This window comes from Lycium barbarum, chromosome 2 (genome assembly GCF_019175385.1).
Source record: "Lycium barbarum isolate Lr01 chromosome 2, ASM1917538v2, whole genome shotgun sequence".
NCBI lineage: Eukaryota > Viridiplantae > Streptophyta > Magnoliopsida > Solanales > Solanaceae > Lycium > Lycium barbarum.
In genome coordinates, this window is record NC_083338.1 from 18,099,778 (window position 1) to 18,120,553 (window position 20,776).

At 37.4% G+C, this 20,776-nt stretch overlaps 2 protein-coding genes across 2 annotated transcripts; one reads left to right on the forward strand and one right to left on the reverse strand.

The window, feature by feature from the left end:
* The first annotated feature begins 12,986 nt into the window (after window positions 1-12,986).
* LOC132629374 (uncharacterized) lies at window positions 12,987-16,014 on the forward strand. The gene is made up of 4 exons (XM_060345041.1): window positions 12,987-14,123; window positions 14,214-14,705; window positions 14,815-14,920; window positions 15,638-16,014. Exons 2-4 carry the CDS (start codon window positions 14,526-14,528, stop codon window positions 15,925-15,927), a joined length of 576 nt encoding a protein of 191 aa, XP_060201024.1. The 5' UTR covers window positions 12,987-14,123; window positions 14,214-14,525; the 3' UTR covers window positions 15,928-16,014.
* A 239-nt stretch (window positions 16,015-16,253) lies between these two features.
* On the reverse strand, window positions 16,254-17,246 carry LOC132628423 (uncharacterized). Its single transcript, XM_060344204.1, has 2 exons — window positions 16,901-17,246; window positions 16,254-16,825 (listed from the first exon to the last, which is right to left on the reverse strand). Exons 1-2 carry the CDS (start codon window positions 17,244-17,246, stop codon window positions 16,254-16,256), a joined length of 918 nt encoding a protein of 305 aa, XP_060200187.1.
* Window positions 17,247-20,776: the final 3,530 nt, after the last annotated feature.

Sequence of the window (20,776 nt, forward strand, 5' to 3'; positions counted from 1 at the left end):
TGGAAGATAAAAATCATCCACAATTTCCATGGTTGGCCCACACAAATGGTGTTCAATTTTAATTGGGACAACACATTAGTGTGGGCCAAGGGGCAAGTGTACAATTCATTTAAGTATTAAAAGATGACCACAATTTTATTTCACTTCATTTGCTTCATTCACCACACTTAACAAAAAAAAGTTGAAGACCCTCCATTGAAGGCTCTCGGCCAACAGCCCTGAAAATTCACTTCCATTTTTAGCTCTCCAAAAATTAATTTCTTGGTGTTAAACCACTAATTAGAGGTCCCTAAGTAACTTGGATGCATTGTTGGGGTGATCAAGTCCTTCATTCAAGAGATTGGAAAACCCTAGCCTATTAAAAGTTGAAGAGAAAAAGGTAAGATTTGATCTTGTTTTTGTGTTATGAAGGTTCTATTCATGTTGTAGTATCTTATTATGGTTGAAAATCATGAAATAAAGAATGGTGAAGTGGATGCCATATGTATGAGGGTTGGGCGTGTGATGGGTGTTGTTGTGTTGTGATTGAAATTATGAATTAATGTTTAGTTAGTTGATTAGGATCATTGTAAGGTGAAGAACAATTGAGAATCATCCATATATGTGTATATATAGTGTTGATTGAAATGGGTCACATTATATGACGATGAACGAATGAACGTCGCTTAATGTTTTAATCGCCGTCGCTATGAATCTTATGTTGGAAATGAATGTTTGTTGACTCAAAATGATGTTGTTAATGTGCGAACTGTTTTTGGAGGTTATTGTATATTTATTGTAATTGGTATATTGATGAGATAGCATTGTTAGAATGTAATTTGAGGATACAAACCATGATTTGGAAATGAAGAAAAAAATAATTTAAAGGGCTGTCTCGGATGGGGCTGTTTTCGGCCAGCTTGGAGAAAAAAAATTCGGGTTGTTGGAAATGTGGTATGAATTGCTTAGAATGCCCTTGAATATTTTTGGTAAGGATTCGGGTTGATAATTGAATGTATAAGCGTCGATTTTGGCTTGAAGGTAAGTCGTCGAATTGAATTTATGTAAGTTGTCGAAAAATGGAAAAGAAAGCGATTATTGTATTTTGTCTTTCGGATTGGTTGTTGGTGTTGTTAGGTTGGTTATTGTTGTTGTTGATTGATATAGCCGAGTTAAATTATCGGGGTGGCCCATTTATAGGGGAAATGCTGCCCAAATTTCTGTAGAATTAAGGGCGAAATTGGAATTTATTGCCCAATAAGTCTTTAGCTAATGTTTGGCATTTTATGGCTCATTTTTAGATCGTGGGCAGCCCGAATCATAGTTTGGACTTAGCTTGAGTTGGATCATATTGGAGAGCGTTTGAGGTATGTAAAGTAACCTTTCTTTTTGGCATGCCTTAGTTAAAGTAGGCCATGATACGAGCCTCTAGGAAACTCTATTCTCGCAAATCCGAGCTTGTCTATGATTCGTATTTGTTTCCTTGGTATTCTTGGGCGCATATGCCATAACATTGATCCTTATATCCTTGGAGTTTATAATTTGTAAAGATTTCATGAAAGCTGATTTTTGGTTTCAAAGCTTGTTCTTTAGCGATTCCAAAAGTTCAAACGCCCGTAACTTCCTCAGAAAAGCTCGGATTGCTTTGAAATTTTCGTAGGAGTTTGTATGATATAAAATGAGTATGTTTTTCATAGGCGGGCTCAGTTCGGGTCTATACTCGTCCGTGGGTCCCGCGACGCCCTTTTTGTAAATTCGACAACTTTGAGACAAAAAGTGATAATTATTATTCCGATTTCGAATATGACTATTTTACTTATCCTTTAGATTTATAATAATGATTTTATGCATATGATTCCTCACTACTCCGCTCGTGCCTACTGTGATATCGTTCACCGGTTTCCGGGCCGGTTCTGTTGTCGTGCGCTTTGTGATACATTCCGGTGTTATGCTGTGTTTATGGTTCACCGTGCTCCTCGCTCGAGGGCCGGGTTCCACTTATGTTTGGCGTTATGCTGTGTTTGGGGTTATGCTGTGTTGTGATGTGTGACGGGGATTCGGAGATTTGAAACTTTCTGGTGTTATGCTGTGTTGTGGCGCCATCGACAGGCGGGCGACCACATTTTCCTGTGCCCTATGCATAATTTATACTTTGGAAATAAACATTTTGATATTTTTTTGATATGTAATATTTTCTATATTTTTGATTCGATTATTGTTCAGATTTATTTCTATACCTTCTGCTTTGCATACTCAGTACATATTTCGTACTGACCCCCTTCTCCGGGGGCTGCGTTTCATGCCCGCAGGTACGGACGCACAGCTTGGTGATCCACCTGTTTAGGACACCCTTTCTGCTATTCGGAGTGCTCCTCTCTTTCCGGAGCTTATACTTTTTGTATATATATTTATTAGTGCATTTGTATATATTCATTCATGGGTACGGCGGGGCCCTGTCCCGTCATATGATTCTGTCGGTCTGTTTAGAGGTCTGTGGACATGTTTGTGGGTTAGGGTCTTTCTGTATGGATAGGTGTATATGTTGTTTGGGCGATCCCATACGCCGAGGCGGCCGGTCCGCATATGTTTATACGTTGCTTTGCTAGCCCTGTGTGGCCTTTGTTGGTATTTGCTGTGTACAGGGTTATTTTGGATAGTCTGTAAAACAGAGGAAACTCTGCCGAAAGTTTTCTGGGAATTGTCTAAATTTAGAATATAGCCTCGTCGGCTTCTGGTATATACTTGAATGCATTTGATAGATGGGTTTGGGTGCCCAGATCGGGCACTAGTCACGGCCTACGGGGTTGGGTCGTGACACTCTGGTTGCTCCAAAAAAGACCGTAAGTATCTCTTCTTTATCAATATTTGTGTAGGAATCGGATCACGAAAATGCGTGTCATTTGTTTGTGGTAAATGTTAAACAAGGGCTTATTGTTGTGAATTTTGCAGAAGAAGACTCATTATAGCATTAACAATAGGCTCACACTCGTTATTTAAAGCGGCAATTATACATTGGGATACAAAACTCTTCTCAAGACCATTAGAAGCTCCAAAGGTATGTATAGTGAACTCAATCACTCTTCAGTTTTTTCAATTTTAACCAATCAGATCTTAGTTTTTGATATTTAGTTAAACCAATTAAACAATAGGCAAACATTATAATCACTGTCTCAAGAAGCTAACCGCATACTTCTTACCAAGACTGTTCAAATTGAGCAGTCGATGATCACTATGACTGGTAGAAGCCTTCACAAATAATTGAGAAGAAATCTGGAATGTGTGTCTACATCAATACTGGTTATCTAACTTTTTCTCGTCATGTTTTCTCTTGAGCCGAGGGTCTTTCGGAAACAACCTCTCTATCTTCCGAGATGGGGTAAGGTCTGCGTACACTTTACCCTCCCCAGACTCCACACTGTGAGATTTCACTGAGTATGTTGTTGTTGTGTCCACATCAATGCTGGCTAGTTTTTATAGCAAGGTTAATTAGAAATAGGTTCTTGTATCATGAATTCCAATTTAAGGACCACCGTAGTCCAATTTCTACCGTTCTTTGGGACGGTGCGAGTACTTGGTTTATCAGTCATATCGTCTTATCAGATTGCTTTCGCTTTTTGTGCCTATCATATTAGATCAACTGAAATCCTGATTATCTTCTCTTTCTTTTCAGTCTTTGCCCGTTACTGTGTTTTGTGGGTAAAATCAATAAGAATTTGTTGAACGATGAATTTTACATTGGGCTAAGGCAAAGAAGAGCTACCGGACAGGTTCACAGATTTTTATGCCTGATCATGCTTACGTTATCATACTTTTTGTAGAGGATGTAATATTTCCTTAATGTACTTTGTTTGATCCTGTTTTCCATGTTCAGGAATATGCCGAACTTTAGGATGAATTTATGTACGCCGTCAAGCAGAATTAAGGGGAGAAAGTGCTCATTCAGGTAGATGTTTTCTGGCAAAAATTGCAGATAAGTGTACTTGAGTATCTTACTTGATAATCTCACTTTGATTATTCCGATTAATTGGTAGGTTTACGATCCTGAAGTTCTAATTTCTGGAATAAATTCCATAGCTTTTTCGTTTTTATGTGTGTTTTTCCGGTTATAGGTTGCTTCTTCAAGCGTCCGAGAATTATGGAAGAGGTGATTAGAGAAATATTTTTAGGTGTCATGTGCTAATGAGCATTTGCTGCAGGACTTGTAACTTCAGCAATTTGTATGTCCCATACTTGTTCATGGCCAAGTAAGTTCGATAAAACGTGTAATTATAACACTTTCTAGTGGTGGACTGTTTCTCTTCCTGACCTTCCGGATATGGCTCCAAACTCATATCCAGTGCCTAACTCGTCTGTCTGGAGACTGTCGAAAAGTAACGGCGTCCATGCCTAAAGTAATATTTCTCTAGTCTCCTCTCCCATATTTCTCGGATAGGTTTCTTCCTTTAGCATCAGACAAATATGGAGAGGTGATTGGAGTTTTTTTTTTTACGTGTAATGTGCTAATGAGCAGAGCATTTTCTGCAGGTCTTGTCACTTCAGCTATTGGTTTGTCCCATACTTGTTCATGGCCAAGTAGCTTCGATAGAACGTGGAATTACAACGCTTTCTGGTGGTGGACTGTTTCTCTTGTTCCAGTCGAAAAGTAACGGCGTCCATACCTAAAGTAATATTTCTCCATTCTTCTCGTCCATATTTCTCGGGTTGGTTGCTTCTAGCATCAGATTAATATGGAGAGGTGATTGAAGAAATATTTTTAGGTATTATGTTCTAATGAGCATTTGCTACAGGACTGGTCACTTCAGAAATTGGCATGTCCCATACTTGTTCTTGGCCAAGTAACTTCGATGGAACGTGGAATTACAACACTTTCTAGTGGTGGACTGTTTCACTTCCTGTCCTTGCGGATATGGATCCAAACTCCTATCCAAGACTGTGGAACAGTAATAACGTCCATATCTAAAGTGATATTTCACCAATCACCTTTGCCATATTTCTCGGATAGGTTCCTTGTAACATCAGAGAAATATGGAGAGGTGATTGGAGAAATATTTTTAGGTGTTATGTGCTAATGAGCTAATGCTAACCAGTGATTGGAGAAATTTTTTTAGGTATTGTGTGCTGCTGAGCTAATGCTAACAATTGGTATGTCTATACCTGTTTATGGCCAAGTTGCTTCTATATGTCGTGCAATTGCCACACTTTTTAGTTGTAGATTATTTCTTTTCGCGTCCTTCCGGTTCACCGTGGTTGCTGCAAAGAAGACTGTAAGAGTCTCTTCTTTATGAATATTTGTGTAGGAATCGGATCATGAAAATGCGTGTCGTTTGTTTGTGGTAAATGTTAAACTGGGGCTTTGTTATTGTGAATTTTGCAGAAGAAGACTCATGATGGCATTAACAATAGGCTTACTCTCTTGTTATGTAAAGCGGCATATATACATTGGGATACAAAACTGTTCTCAAGACCATTAGAAGCTCCAAAGGTATGTATAGAGAACTCAATCATTCTTCAGTTTTTTCAATTTTAACCAATCAGATCTTAGTTTTGGATATTTAGGTAAACCAATTAAACAATAAGCAACCGTTATAATCACTGTCTCAAGAAGCTGACCGCATACTTCTTACCTGGACTGTTCAAATTGAGCAGTCGATGATCACTATGACTGGTAGCAGCCTTCATAAATAATTAAGGGGAAATCTGGAATGTGTGTCTACATCAATGCTGGCTAGTTTAATAGCGAGGTTAATTTGAAATTGGTGCTTGTATCATCAATTTCAATTGAAGGACCACCGTACTCTAATCTCTACCATTCTTTGGGACGGTGCGAGTACTAGGTTTATCACTCATATCGTCTTATCAGATTGCTTTCGCTTTTTGTGCCTATCAGATTAGATCAACTGAAATCCTGATTATCCTCTCTTTCTTTTCAGTCTTTGCCCGTTACCGTTGATGTGGGTACAAACAATACGAATTTGTTGAACGATGAATTTTACATTGGGCTAAGGCAAAGAAGAGCTACAGGTCAGCTTCACAAATTTTTATGCCTGATCATGCTTACTTTATCATACTTTTTATAGAGGATGTAATATTTCCTTAATGTACTTTGTTTGAACCTGTTTTCCGTGTTCAGGAATATGCCGAACTTTAGGATGAATTTATGTACGCCGTCAAGCAGAATTATGGGAAGAAAGTGCTCATTGAGGTAGATGTTTTCTGGCAAAAATTGCAGATAAGTACTTAAGCATATTACTTGATAATCTTACTCTGATTATGCCGGGTTAATTGGTTTAGGTAGAATTTACAATCCTGAAGTTTTAATTTTTGGAATAAATTCCATAACTTTTTTTTTTTGGTTATTGGTTGCTTCTTCAAGGGAGAAATATGGGAGAGGTGACTGGAGAAATATTTTAGGTGTTATATGCTAATGAGCTAATGTTGTAGGACTTGTCACTTCAGCAATTGGTATGTCCTATACTTGTTCATGGCCAAGTAGCTTCAATAGAATGTGGAATTGCATCACTTTCTAGTGGGGACTGTTTCTCTTCCTGTCCTTCCAGATACGGCTCCAAACTCATATCCAACGCCTAAATCGTCTGACCGGAGACTTTTGAAAATAATGGTGTCCATACCTAAAGTAATATTTCTCCAATCTCCTCGTCCAAATTTCTCGGGTAGGTTGCTTCTTCTAGCATCAGAGAAATTTGGCGAAGTGATTGGAGAAATGTTTTTAGGTGTTATGTGTTGCTGAGATAATGCTAACAATTGGTATGTCCATACCTATTCATGGCCAAGTTGCTTCTATATGTCGTGCAATTGCCACACTTTTTAGTTGTAGATTATTTCTTTACGCATCCTTCCCTTCACCGTGGTTGCTGCAAAGAAGGCCGTAAGTGTCTCTTCTTTATCAATATTTGTGTAGGAATAGGATCATGAAAATGCGCGTCGTTTGTTTGTGGTAAATGTTAAACAAGGGCTTTGTTATTGTGAATTTTGCAGAAAAAGACTCATGATGGCATTAACAATAGGCTTACTCTCTTGTTATTGATTATTCCGAATTAATTGGTTTAGGTAAAATTTACGATCCTGACGTTCTAATTTCTGGAATAAATTCCATCACTTTTTCGTTTTTATGTGTTTTTTTTTTGGTTATAGGTTGCTTCTTCAAGTGTCCGAGAATTATAGAAGAGGTGAGTGGAGAAATATTTTTAGGTGTTATGTGCTAATGAGCATTTGCTGCAGGACTTGTAACTTCAGCAATTTGTATGTCCCATACTTGTTCATGGCCAAGTAACTTCGATAGAACGTGGAATTACAACACTTTCTAGTGGGGGACTGTTTCTCTTCCCGTCCTTCCGGATATGGCTCCAAACTAATATCCAGTGCCTAACTCGTCTGACTTGAAACTGTCGAAAAGTAACGGCGACCATGCCTAAAGTAATATTTCTCCAGTCTCCTCTCCCGTATTTCTTGGATAGGTTGCTTCTTCTAGCATCAGACAAATACGGAGCGGCGATTGGAGAATTTTTTAATGTGTTATGTGCTAAGGAGATTTTGCTGCAGGACTTGTCACTTCAGCTATTGTTTTGTCCCATACGTGTTCATGGCCAAGTAGCTTCAATAGAACGTGGAATTACAACACTTTCTGCTGGTGGACTGTTTCTCTTGCTCCAGTCGAAAAGTAACGGCGTCCATACCTAAATTAATATTTCTCCATTCTCCTCGTCCATATTTCTAGGGTAGGTGCCTTCTAGCATCAGATTAATATGGAGAGGTGATTGAAGAAATATTTTTGGGTTTTATGTTCTAATGAGCATTTTGCTACAGGACTTGTCACTTCAGCAATTTGCACGTCCCATACTTGTTCTTGGCCAAGTAACTTCGATGGAACGTGGAATTACAACACTTTCTAGTGGTGGACTGTTTCTCTTTCTGTCCTTGCGGATATGGCTCCAAACTCCTATCCAAGACTGTGGAACAGTAATGACGTCCAAATCTAAAGTAATATTTCTCCAATCACCTTTGCCATATTTCTCGGATAGGTTCCTTGTTGTAGCATCAGAGAAATATGGTTAGGTGATTGGAGAAATAATTTTTAGGTGTTATGTGCTGATGAGCTAATGCTAACCGGTGATTGGAGAAATATTTTTAGGTGTTATGTGCTGATGAGCTAATGCTAACAACTGGTATGACCATACTTGTTCAAGGACAAATTGCTTCTATATGTCGTGCAATTGCCGCACTTTTACATTGTAGAGTATTTCTTTTCGCATCCTTCTAGTCCACCGTGGTTGCTTCAAAGAAGACCGTAAGTATCTCTTCTTTATCACTATTTGTGTAGGAATCGGATCATGAAAATGCGTGTTGTTTGTTTGTGGTACATGTTAAACAAGGGCTTATTGTTGTGAATTTTGCAGAAGAAGACTCATGATAGCATTAACAATAGGCTCACGCTCTTGTTATGTGAAGCAACAATTATACATTAGGATACAAAACTCTTCTCAAGATTATTAGAAGCTCCAAAGGTATGTATAGTGAACTCAATTATTCTTCAGTTTTTTCAATTTTAACCAATCAGATCTTAGTTTTGGATATTTAGGTAAACCAATTAAACAATAGGCAAACGTTATAATCACTGTCTCAAGAAGCTAACCGCATACTTCTTACCTCGACCGTTCAAATTGAGCAGTCGATGATCACTATGACTGGTAGCAGCCTTCATAAATAATTAAGGGGAAATCTGGAATGTGTGTCTACATCAATGCTGGCTAGTTTTTATAGCGAGTTTAATTAGAAATTGGTTCTTGTATCATCAATTTCAATTGAAGGACCACCGTATTCCAATCTCTTCCATTCTTTGGGATAGTGCAAGTACTAGGTTTATCAGTCATATCGTCTTATCATATCGTCTTATCAGATTGCTTTCGCCTTTTGTGCCTATCAGATTAGATCAACTGAAATCCTGATTATCCTCTCTTTCTTTTCAGTCTTTGCCCGTTACCGGTGATGTGGGTAAAAAATATAAGAATTTGTTGAACGATGAATTTTACATTGGGATAAGGCAAAGAAGAGCTACAGGATAGCTTAACAGATTTTTATGCCTGATCATGCTTACTTTATCATACTTTTTATAGAGAATGTAATATTTCCTTAATGTACTTTGTTTTATCCTGTTTTTTGTGTTCAGGAATATGCCGAACTTGTAGATGAATTTATGTACGCCGTCAAGCAGAATTATGGGAAGAAAGTGCTCATTCAGGTAGATGTTTTCTGGCAAAAATTGCAGATAAGTACTTAAGCATATTACTTGATAATCTTACTCTGATTATGCCGGGTTAATTGGTTTAGGTAGAATTTACAATCCTGATGTTTTAATTTCTGGAATAAATTCCATAGCTTTTTAGTTTTATGTTTTTTTTTTTTTGGTTATTGGTTGCTTCTTCAAACGAGAAATATGGGAGAGGTGACTGGAGAAATATTTTAGGTGTTATGTGCTAGTGAGCTAATGCTGCAGGACTTCTCACTTCAGCAATTGGTATGTCCCATACTTGTTCATGGCCAAGTAGCTTCGATAGAATGTAGAATTACAACACTTTCTAGTGGGGACTGTTTCTCTTCCTGTCCTTCCAGATATGGCTCCAAACTCATATCCAGTGCCTAAATCGTCTGACCGGAGACTTTCGAAAATAATGGCGTCCATACCTAAAGTAATATTTCTCAAATCTCCTCGTCCAAATTTCTCGGGTAGGTTGCTTCTTTTAGCATCAGAGAAATTTGGAGAGGTGATTGGAGAAATATTTTTAGGTGTTATGTGCTGCTGAGCTAATGCTAACAATTGGTATGTCCATACCTGTTCATGGGCAAGTTGCTTCTATATGTCGTGCAATTGCCACACTTTTTAGTTTTAGAGTATTTCTTTACGCATCCTTCCGGTTCACCGTGGTTGCTGCAAAGAAAAACCGTAAGTATCTCTTCTTTATCAATATTTGTTTAGGAATCGGATAATGAAAGTGCACGTCGTTCGTTTGTGGTAAATGTTAAACTATGGCTTCTTGTTGTCAATTTGTCAGAAGAAGACTCATGAGAGCATTGACAATAGGCTCATTCTTGTTATGAAGTGCAGCAAATATAAATAGGGATACAAAATTGTTCTCAAGACCATTTTAAGCTCCAAAGGTATGTATAGTGAACTCAATCACTGTTCAATTTTTTCAATTTTAAACTAATCAGATTTTAGTTTTTGATATTTAGTTAAACCAATTAAACCATGGGCAAAATGTAATAATCACTGTCACAAGAAGCTAACCACATACTTCTTATCTAGACTGTTCAAATTGAGCAGTAGATGATCACTATGACTGTTAGCAGCCTTCATAAATAATTATGTAGAAATCTGGAATGTGTGACTACATCAATGCTGGCTAGTTTTTATAGCAAGGTTAATTAGAAATTGATGCATGTATCATGAATTCCAATTTAAGGACCCCCATACTCCAATCTCTACCATTCTATGGGACGGTGCGTGTATTAGGTTTATCAGTCATATCGTCTTATCAGATTACTTTCGCTTTTTGTGCCTATCAGATATGATAACCTGAAATCCTGATTATCCTCTCTTTCTTTTCAGTCTTTGCCGTTACTGTTGATGTGGGTACAAACCATAAGAATTTGTTGAACGATGAATTTTACATTGGGCTAAGGCAAAGAAGAGCTACAGGACAGGTTCACAGATTTTTATGCCTGATCTTGCTTAGAGGATGTAACATTTCCTTAATGTACTTAGTTTTGATCCTGTTTTCCGTGTTCAGGAATACACCGAACTTTTAGATGAATTTATGTATGCCGTCAAGCAGAATTATGGGGCGAAAGTGCTCATTCAGGTAGATTTTTTCTGGCAAACATTGAAGTTAAGTGTACTTGAGAATTTTACTTGATAATCTAACGTTGATTATTCCAGATTAATTGGTTTAGGTAAAATTTACGATACTGACATTCTAATTTCTGGAATAAATTCCATAACTTTTTCGTATTTTTTTGTTTTTTTTGGTTATAGGTTGCTTCTTCAAGTGTCCGAGAATTATGGAAGAGGTGATTGGAGAAATATTTTTAGGTGTTATGTGATAATGAGCATTTGCTGCACGACTTGTAACTTCAGCAATTTGTATGTCCCATACTTATTCATGGCCAAGTAAGTTCGATAGAACATGGAATTACAACACCTTCTAGTGGGGGACTGTTTCTCTTCCCGTCCTTCCGGATGTGGCTCCAAACTCATATCCAGTGCCTAACTCATCTGACCGGAGACTGTCGAAAAGTAACGGCGTCCTAGCCTAAAGTAATATTTCTCCAATCTCCTCTCCCGTATTTCTCGGATAGGTTGCTTCTTATGGCATCAGACAACTACGGAGAGGCGATTGGAGAAATATTTTTATGTGTTATGTGCTAACGAGCATTTGCTGCAGGACTTGTCACTTCAGCTATTGGTATGTCCCATACTTGTTCATGGCCAAGTAGCTTCGATAGAACGTGGAATTACAATAATTTCTAGTGGTGGACTGTTTCTGTTGCTCCAGTCGAAAAGTAACGGCGTCCATACCTAAAGTAATATTTCTCCAATCTCCTCATCCATTTCTCTCGGGTAGGTTGCTTCTAGCATCAGATAAATATGGGGAGGTGATTGGAGAAATATTTTTATGTGTCATGTTCTAATAAGCATTTGCTACAGGACTTGTCACTTCAGCAATTGGCATGTCCCATACTTGTTCTTGGCCAAGTAACTTCGATGGAATGTGGAATTACCGCACTTTCTAGTGGTGGACTGTTTCTCTTCCTGTCCTCCCGGATGTGGCTCCAAACTCCTATCCAAGACTGTGGAACAGTGATGACGTCCATATCTAAAGTAATATTTCTCCAATCACCTTTGCCATATTTCTCGGATAGGTTCCTTGTTGTAGCATCAGAGAAATATGGTGAGGTGATTGGAGAAATAATTTTTAGGTGTTATGTGCTGATGAGCTAATGCTAACCGGTGATTGGAGAAATATTTTTAGGTGTTATGTTCAGTCTTTGTCCGTTAGCGTTTATGTGGGTACAAACAATAAGAATTTGTTGAACGATGAATTTTACATTGGGCTAAGGTAAAGAAGAGCTTCAGGACAGGTTCATAGATTGTTACTCCTATCATGCTTACTTTATCATACTTTTTTATAGAGGATGTAATATTTCTTTAATGTGCTTTGTTTGATCCTGTTTTCCGTGTTCAGGAATATGCCAAACGTTTAGATGAATATATGTACGCCGTCATGTAGAATTATAGGGAGAAAATGCTCATTCAGGTGGATGTTTTCTGGCATAAATTGCAGATGAGTGTATTTGAGAATCTACTCTCTTAATAGGATTGGTTACATGAAAATATATCCAAGTATAGATAATCTGGGGATTCAAAACAAGTTTATATGTTGTGAGTTGCAAGGGAAAACTCGATATCTGTCACTGGGCTTACTATTAACTATATTAGAATCACCTGTAATCCAGAAAAGTAAACGGGGAAGACTCAAGCGATCGACAAGACAAATCAGTTTTTCTACGAATGCGGCCGGAGCAAGAAATACAATTAATTAATTGACACTATGAGGAATTCCACTATATGCCCAGCCGGGTCAATAATACTGAGGCAACAGACTTTGAAGTATTTACCTCAAGCAGTCCCCAAATCTACGTTGTCTGAAACAATGCTAAACATATTAAGCATAAGAACAGTAACTTTGCCAAAAAAATGAAAGCACTCTACCAATGTGATGACCTCCAAATTCACTAGGAGGTGTTTCACCACAAAATATAGTTCTTTTCAGGACTAAAAGCATGAATCAACAAGATCACACCATAAGAAACCATAAGAGGCAAGAGAAACCACGCAGACACAACAGATATGCATCAGAACATAAGCTAATCTAGAGATCTGCATCACCACCTTAACTATGACATCTCAAGCAAACAGTTAAATCTATTATTAATAGCCTGGTGATCAGTGAGGCTGTGTTGGATTGGATGCTGTTCTGGATCCTCCACTCAAAAGTTGCCAATTGTTATCATGAAAAGTAGCTACTACAGATGAGTTTGGAGACTGTTGAAAAGTAATGGCATCCATACCTAAAGTAATATTCCTCCAACCTCGTCCATATTTCTCGGGTAGGTTGCTTCTTCTAGCATTAGAAAAATATGGAGAGGTGATTAGAGAAATATTTTTAGGTGTTATATGCTAATAAGCTAATGCTAACAATTGGTATGTCCATATCTGTTCATGGCCAAGCAGCTTCGATATGTCGTGCAACGGCAACACTTTTTAGTTGTGGAGTATTTCTCTTCGCATCCTTCCGGATATGGCTCCAAACTGTATCCAAAGTCATATCCGATGTCTTTTCCCCACACCGGAATCCACCATGGTTGCTGCAAAGAAGACCGTAAGGATCTCTTGTTTATCAATATTTGTGTAGGAATCAGATCATGGAAATGCGTGTTTGTGGTAAATGTTAAACAAGAGCTTATTGTTGTGAATTTCACAGAAGAGGACTCATGAGAGCATTAACAATAGGCTCATTTTTGTTATGAAAAGCGGCAAATATACATTGGGATACAAAACTCTTCTCAAGACCATTAGAAGCTCTAAAGGTATGTACAGTGAGCTCAGCCACTCTTCCGTTGATAAAGTCATCTGGTTAAGGAATTGTATTATTTCTTTGTTATATCTTTGTTTTAGTAGGGTTATTTCTTTGTTATATATCAGTGCGCTCTGTGTTTTGGAAATGTAGGCAAAACAACTGATATACGCTGGATGTTATGTTTAGCTGAGACTTCCAGAAATGAATCAACATTGAATTTATAGATGGAAGAAGTCGCGTTTATCCTTTCTTACGAGTAGTTTTATTGCTCTATAGTTTCTTGTCTCTTGATTTCTGCGAGTATCTGTTGGTTTATAATGACTTATTTACTTTCATTGTTTTCATTTTCATAATTGCTTTGATTTGTTTGCTCGTATCTGACCTTTCATATGCTTTTTTTTGAGCCGAGGGTCTTTCGGAAACGGCCTCCCTACCTAAGGTCTGCGTACACTCCACTCTCCCCAGACCCCACGTTATGGGATTCACTGGGTATGTTGTTGTTGTTGTTGTCGTTATAGATGGAAGAAGTGATTGGAGAAATATTTTTAGGTGTTATGTGCTAATGAGCATTTGCTACAGGACTTGTCACTTCAGCAATTGGTATGTCCGATACTTGTCATGGCCAAGTAGCTTCGACAAAACGTGGAATTACAACACTTACTAGTGCTGGACTGTTGCTCTTCCTGTCTTTCCGGACATGGCTCCAAACTCATATCCAGTGCCTAACTCCTATGATCGGAGACTGTTGAAAAGTAATGGCGTCCATACCTAAAGTAATATTTCTCCAATCTCCTCGCCCATATTTCTCGGGTAGGTTGCTTCTTCTAGCATCAGAGAAATATGGAGAGGTGATTGGAGAAATACTTTTAGGTGTTATGTGCTAATAAGCTAATGCTAACAATTGGTATGTCTATACGTATTCATGGCCAAGTAGCTTCGATATGTCATGCAGTTGCAACACTTTTTAGTTGTAGAGTATTTCTCTTCGCCTCCTTCCGGATACGAGTCCAAACTCATATCAGATATCATTTCCCCACACCGGAATCCACCATGGTTGCTGCACAGAAGACCGTAAGTGTCTCTTAGCTTGTTTATTAATATTTGTGTAGGAATCAGATCATGGACATGCGTGTTTGTTTGTGGAAAATGTTGAACAAGAGCTTTGTTGTGAATTTCACAGAAGAAGACTCATGAAAGCATTAACAATTGGCTCACTTTTGTTATGAAGAGGGGAAAATACACATTGGGATGCAAAACTCTTCTCAAGACCATTAGAAGCTCCAAAGGTATGTACAGTGAGATCAACCACTCTTCAGTCGAGCAAAAAGATTGTGTTATCAAAAAAGTTAACCTCGATATTTTTATAAGGAAAAAGTTTACCTCGATCCTTAGCATTATTAACAAGGCCCTAAACAACTATGGTTGGCTAGATTCTTGTGTAAGTTATTAGAAAACAACTTCTCAATTTTAACCAATTAGATCTTAGTTTTTGATACTTAACTAAACCAATTAAACAATGGGCCAAATGCAATAATAACTGTCTCAAGAAGCTAATCACATACTTCTTACCTTGACTTTCAAATTGAGCAGTCGATGATAACTATGACTGGTAGCAGCCTTCTTAAATAATTAAGGAGAGATCTGGAATGGATGACTACATCAATGCTGGCTAGTTTTTATAGCAAGGTTAATTAGAAATTGGTGCTTGTATCATCAATTCCAATATAGTTGGGGTCGGTTGTATGAATCCTCTATCTGTTTTGCCTTGTTGGGGGCATCTAATTTGATTCTTGTCTTAGCAACTCATTCATCTACTTTATTTTCTTGCAATTATCACCTTACTGTTACTCGCAAATTGTTGTGAGGGTAATAGGACATTTTGTTTATTTAGAATAAGTAAGGGGAAGGATACCAATTTCCTGATTATGGATTCCCTGATAAAGAGGGAGTAGTCTTTGTTGGATTCTAACTTGGGTTTCTATATCTTGCTTTGATTGTTACAGGAAAACGTTTTACAACTGCCAACAATTGTCCTCCTATCAGGAAGTCCGAGTTAAGAGTACAATGCTATGTTTGCAGAGGTTGGAGTTCTCCACTACAACGGAAGTGTGTCCATGTCATTCATTACATTCGTTTAGATATCTATGTATCTCTTTATGCTCACAAAGTTACAATGTGTCCTTGGCGTTCTTTTGATATGGTTTTCAACATATGGCTTTCAAGAAGTGATTTTCTTTCTTTTGTGTGCCTCTTCTCAAAAATTTCTTTCAGAACATTTGTTTTCTGCTTGTAGTTTTTCTTGTGTTGGTAGCTGTTGGTTTTTTAACAAAGGAACGTAAGAAATAACGGAGAAAAAATATTGAGAGAAAAATTAACTGTAATGCAGTCAAAGGGAATTATATTATTTAGCTATGTTTAGCTTTGCATTTATAGGAAAAATAAAATAAAAAGATAATCATAAACTAGCCTAAAATATCTCTGCAGAGTATATCTTTAACTAGCCAACCTAGCCTAGAATATCTCTGCAGAATATAATTCTAACTAACTAATTACTTACAGTAAAACAAAGTTTATTCAAAAGCAGTAAAACAAATTTATTACAGTCCAAAAGAAAATATTCTAACACTCCTCCTTGGTTTTGGAACTGCAAACTCTAGACTTGGCAGGAATTGACTTCGTGAACAAATCTGCCAATTCATCTTTGGTCTTGTAGTTTTCTGGTATGTGTTCATCTTTTGTTGGATTAAATGAGACGTTTTGACTCCTCATTTTAACTCGTAAAATCTCCTGCTTAGTGGCATCAAAGATTCGACTGTACTTGTTATCGAATAACAATTTAAATCCTTTTTCCACTAGCTGGTTAACACTTAATAGATTTTGATTAATATCAGGCACGTAAAGAACATCTGAAATTATTTTTGTACCTGAACCTATTTTGATTGCAATAGTCCCTTTTCCTTTTGTAGGAATATAGTCACCATTCTCGATTCTGACTTTTTTGTTTTTTATTGACATAAACTCTTTTAAAATATTTCTGTCATATGTCATGTGGTTTGTACAACCACTGTCAATCATCCAAAAATCAGATTTCTTTGTTGAAAAATATGTTGCCATAAACAAGTGGTCTTCGTCTTCTTCATTGGCGACTTGTGCATCTGCTTCATATTTTGGACATTTGTTTTTGCAAATCACTGCTTCATGATCAAGTTGGTTGCAGATCTTGCACTATGCATCTGGCCTCTTCCAATATTTAAATGGAGGATGACCTTTTTTGTCACAATGCTGGCAAGGTGAGTAATTTTTCTTTGAATTATCACTCTTGCTTTGAGTCTTGTGGTTGGCTATCAAGGCTCCTTCAGCCATACCATCTTGCCTCATAAGCCTCCTTTGCTCTTGTGCCTGCAATGTATTTAGCAATTCTGCCAAAGTAATCTTGGACAGGTCTTTTGTGTTTTCCAAGGTAGTTATGGATACTTCGTATCTTTCACGCACCGTAACAAGAATTTTTTCAACGATTCTTGAATCTTTAAACTTAGTGCCAAGCAACCTTACCTTGTTAACAATGCCAAGAAGCCGGTCTGAGTACTCTTTGACGGTCTCAGATTGCTTCATCTTTTGCGATTCGAATTCCCATATTAAATTGAGCACCTTCATGCCTTGTAGTCTTTCATCTCCTGTGTATTCTTCCTTCAGATAATTTCAAACTTCTTTTGCTGTTTTGAGAGCCATAACTCTTGTGAAAATTGCTGCAGAGACACCAGCAAACAAAGTTGCTTTTGCTTTTGATTTTCTGATTTTCTTTTCTTTTTGGCTTTTGATCTGGGCCAGGGTGGGATTATTTGGCAGCAGAAGAACATCATAATCCTCTTCCACGGCTTCCTAAAGATCTAAAGCCTCAAGATAAGTCTCCATTCTTACCGCCCACAGATGATAATTTTCACCATCAAAGACAGGAGGAGCTATTTGAGAAAAGCTATTTTCAGAATCCATCTTACTCACAGGTCCCTCAAGAAAATGGCTCTGATACCAATTGTTGGTTTTTTAACAAAGAAACGTAGGAAATAACAGAGAAAAAATACCGAGAGAAAAATATACTGTAATGCAGTCAAATGGAATTATATTATTTAGCTATGTTTAGCTCTGCATTTATAGGAAAAAAAATAATAAAAAGATAATCATAAACTAGCCTAAAATATCTCTGCAGAGTATATCTTTAACTAACCAACCTAGCCTAGAATATCTCTATAGAATATATTTCTAACTAACTAATTACTAACAGTAAAACAAAGTTTATTTAAAAGCAGTGAAACAAAGTTACTGCAGTCCAAAAGCAAATATTCTAAGAGTATCATTTTAGAATTATTTTATTTGGATTTGTGTATGGATTCGATAAAGGTGCTCATAGAATGCCACGAAAGATCCTATTCTCTTAATAGGATGGACTAAATGAATGATGACTAAGTGTAAATAGTCTTGGGATGCAAAAAAATATCATATGTAGTGAGTTGAGAAGAAGGAAAACCTGTTTTCTGTCACTAGGCTAACTATTAACTATAGATTCAATGTACTGCTTGATGTGTTGTAGCTAAGGTGCGTGATGTAGATCCCTAGGATAGCTTATGATCAGATGCATATATCTATTGTGTCTGTGTATGTGTTTTTGGTTATGCGTTGCTTCTTCAAGCATTGTAGAAATATGAAAAAGGTGATTAGGGGAATATTTATTTGTGTTATGTGCTAATGAGCTAATGCTACGAGACTTGTCACTTCAACAATTGGCCAAGTAGCTTCAATAGAACGTGGTGGACTGGTTCTCTTCTTGTCCTTCCGGATATAGCTCCAAACTCATATCCAAGACCGTTGAAAAATAATGGCGTCCGTACCTAAAGTAATATTTCTCCAATCACCTTTGCCATATTTCTCGGAAAAGTTGCTTCTTGTAGCATCAGAGAAATATGGAGAGGTGATTGGAGAAATATTTTTAGGTGGTATGTGCTGATGAGCTAATGCTAACAATTGGTATATGTCCATACCTGTTCATGCCCAAGTAGCTTCTATATGTTGTGCAATTTCCAGACTTTTTAGTTGTAGAGTAGTTCTCTTCGCATCCTTCCGGACTCCACCATGGTTGCTGCAAAGAAGACCCTAAGTATCTCTTCTTTATCAATATATGTGTAGGAATCGGATCATGAAAATGTGTATAGTTTGTTTGTGGTAAATGTTAAAAAAGAGCTTTTTGTTATGAATTTCGCAGAGGAAGACTCACGAGAGAATTAAAAATAGATCGCTCTTGGTATGAAGTGGAAAATATACATTGGGATTATAAACGGTTCTCAAGACCATTAGAAGCTCAAAAGGTATGTACAGTGAGCTGATAAAGTCATCTGGTATTAATTTGTTGTGCAATTTGTTAAGGAATTGTATTATTAATTTGTTATATCTTTTTTCAATTAGGATTTTTTCTTTATTATATATCAGTGCGCTCTGTGTTTTGGAAAGGTAGGCAAAACAATTGATCTAAGCTGGATGTTATGTTTAGCTGAGACTTCCAGAAAAGAATCAATATTGAATTGATAGATGGAAAAAGTGATTGGAGAAATATTTTTATGCTTCAGCAATTGGTATGCCCGATACTTGTTCATGGCCAAGTAGCTTCGACAGAATGTGGAATTACAACACTTTCTAGTGCTGGACTGTTGCTCTTCATGTCCTTCTGGACATGGCTCCAAACTCATATCCAGTGCCTAATTTGTACGATCGGAGACTGTTGAAAAGTAATGGCGTCCATACCTAAAGTAATATTTCTCCAATCTCCTTGTCCCTATTTCTCGGTTAGACTGCTTCTAGCATCAGATAAATATGGTGAGGTGATTGGAGAAATATTTTTACGTGTTATGTGCTAATAAGCTAATGCTAACAATTGGTATGTCCATACCTATTCATGGCCAAGTAGCTACGATATGTCATGCAATTGCAACGCTATTTAGTTGTAGAGTATTTCTCTTCGCATCCTTCCGGATATGATTCCAAACTCATATCTGTTGTCGTTTCCCTATCCGGAATCCACCATGGTTGCTGCAATGAAGACCGTAAGTGTCTTTTGTTTATTAATATTTGTGTAGGAATCAAATCATGGACATGCGTGTTTGTTTGTGGTAAATGTTAAACAAGAGCTTTTGTTGTGAATTTCACGGAAGAAGACTCATGAGAGCATCAACAATCGGTACACAATTTCCCGGTAGACGAACCATCCCCGAATTATTAGATCCTTTTCAAAGAAAGTGAGGAAATTAAGTTCATTGAAAACACTAAATAACAGTTATAGTGATATAACAAAGGCGGAAAGAATAACTTGATGTTTACAATCCCCAAAACATGGTCTTACCGTGTTACAGAGCTTCTAATATGGAATACACAGTTTGAAAATGAAATACAAGCCTGAAATATTGAAATAAATACTGTCTATAGAAAAAACTTAGAAAGAATACATAGGAAGAGATCCACGGTTGCGGATCCAATAGTAACTCACCCCAAATTCTCTGATGGACATTCTCGGGATCAGTCGCGAGGTCACGAACAACAAACTGAACCAACTTTGCACCCCAAAAGGATGTAAGAAGAGTAGTATGAGTACATCACTATTACTCGTAAGTATCATAGGCCGACAATGATTAAATAACGCATATAAATAGGAAGAAATCAACAAGTCGAGCAGATAAGCAGTCAAGTACAGTCACGAAATCATTATTCAAGTAAAGGCTCAGAGTAATGATAATCACAATAACCTCAAGTTGTAAGCCTAGGTGAAGTCTCTAATCCACAAGAATGTCAAGTTTCTAAGTAGATACCTCACAAGCAAGCAACAACTTAAATAAATCATCAACCAAGAGATCAATGAGGAAACGTACCATGCAATATGCAATGATATGAAATGCAATGCAAATGAAATGTCCCCTAGGCCTTCTCTCCGTACCGTACACACATGCTAAGGACAATGTCTCAAAGTCATGACCCATGGGGGACTTGCGAAGTCCATGTACATTCATTCTGACAAATGACCTCGGACACGAGCACTCTTTCGCTCTGGTAAATAACCTCGGATCATGAGCACTCCCTCGCTCTAGTAAAGACCTCGGATCACG

Bases quoted from the DNA above. Each gene is read 5' to 3' on its own strand.
- LOC132628423 (XM_060344204.1), bottom strand. From the start codon at position 17,246: ATGAAGCAATCTGAGACCGTCAAAGAGTACTCAGACCGGCTTCTTGGC. The intron at 16,826-16,900 runs GTCATCCTCCAT...ATCATGAAGCAG, and splicing joins CCAGCATTGTGACAAAAAAG to TGATTTGCAAAAACAAATGT.
- LOC132629374 (XM_060345041.1), top strand. From the start codon at position 14,526: ATGCTAACAATTGGTATGTCTATACGTATTCATGGCCAAGTAGCTTCG. The intron at 14,706-14,814 runs GTAAGTGTCTCT...TGAATTTCACAG, and splicing joins TGGTTGCTGCACAGAAGACC to AAGAAGACTCATGAAAGCAT. The intron at 14,921-15,637 runs GTATGTACAGTG...TGATTGTTACAG, and splicing joins GACCATTAGAAGCTCCAAAG to GAAAACGTTTTACAACTGCC.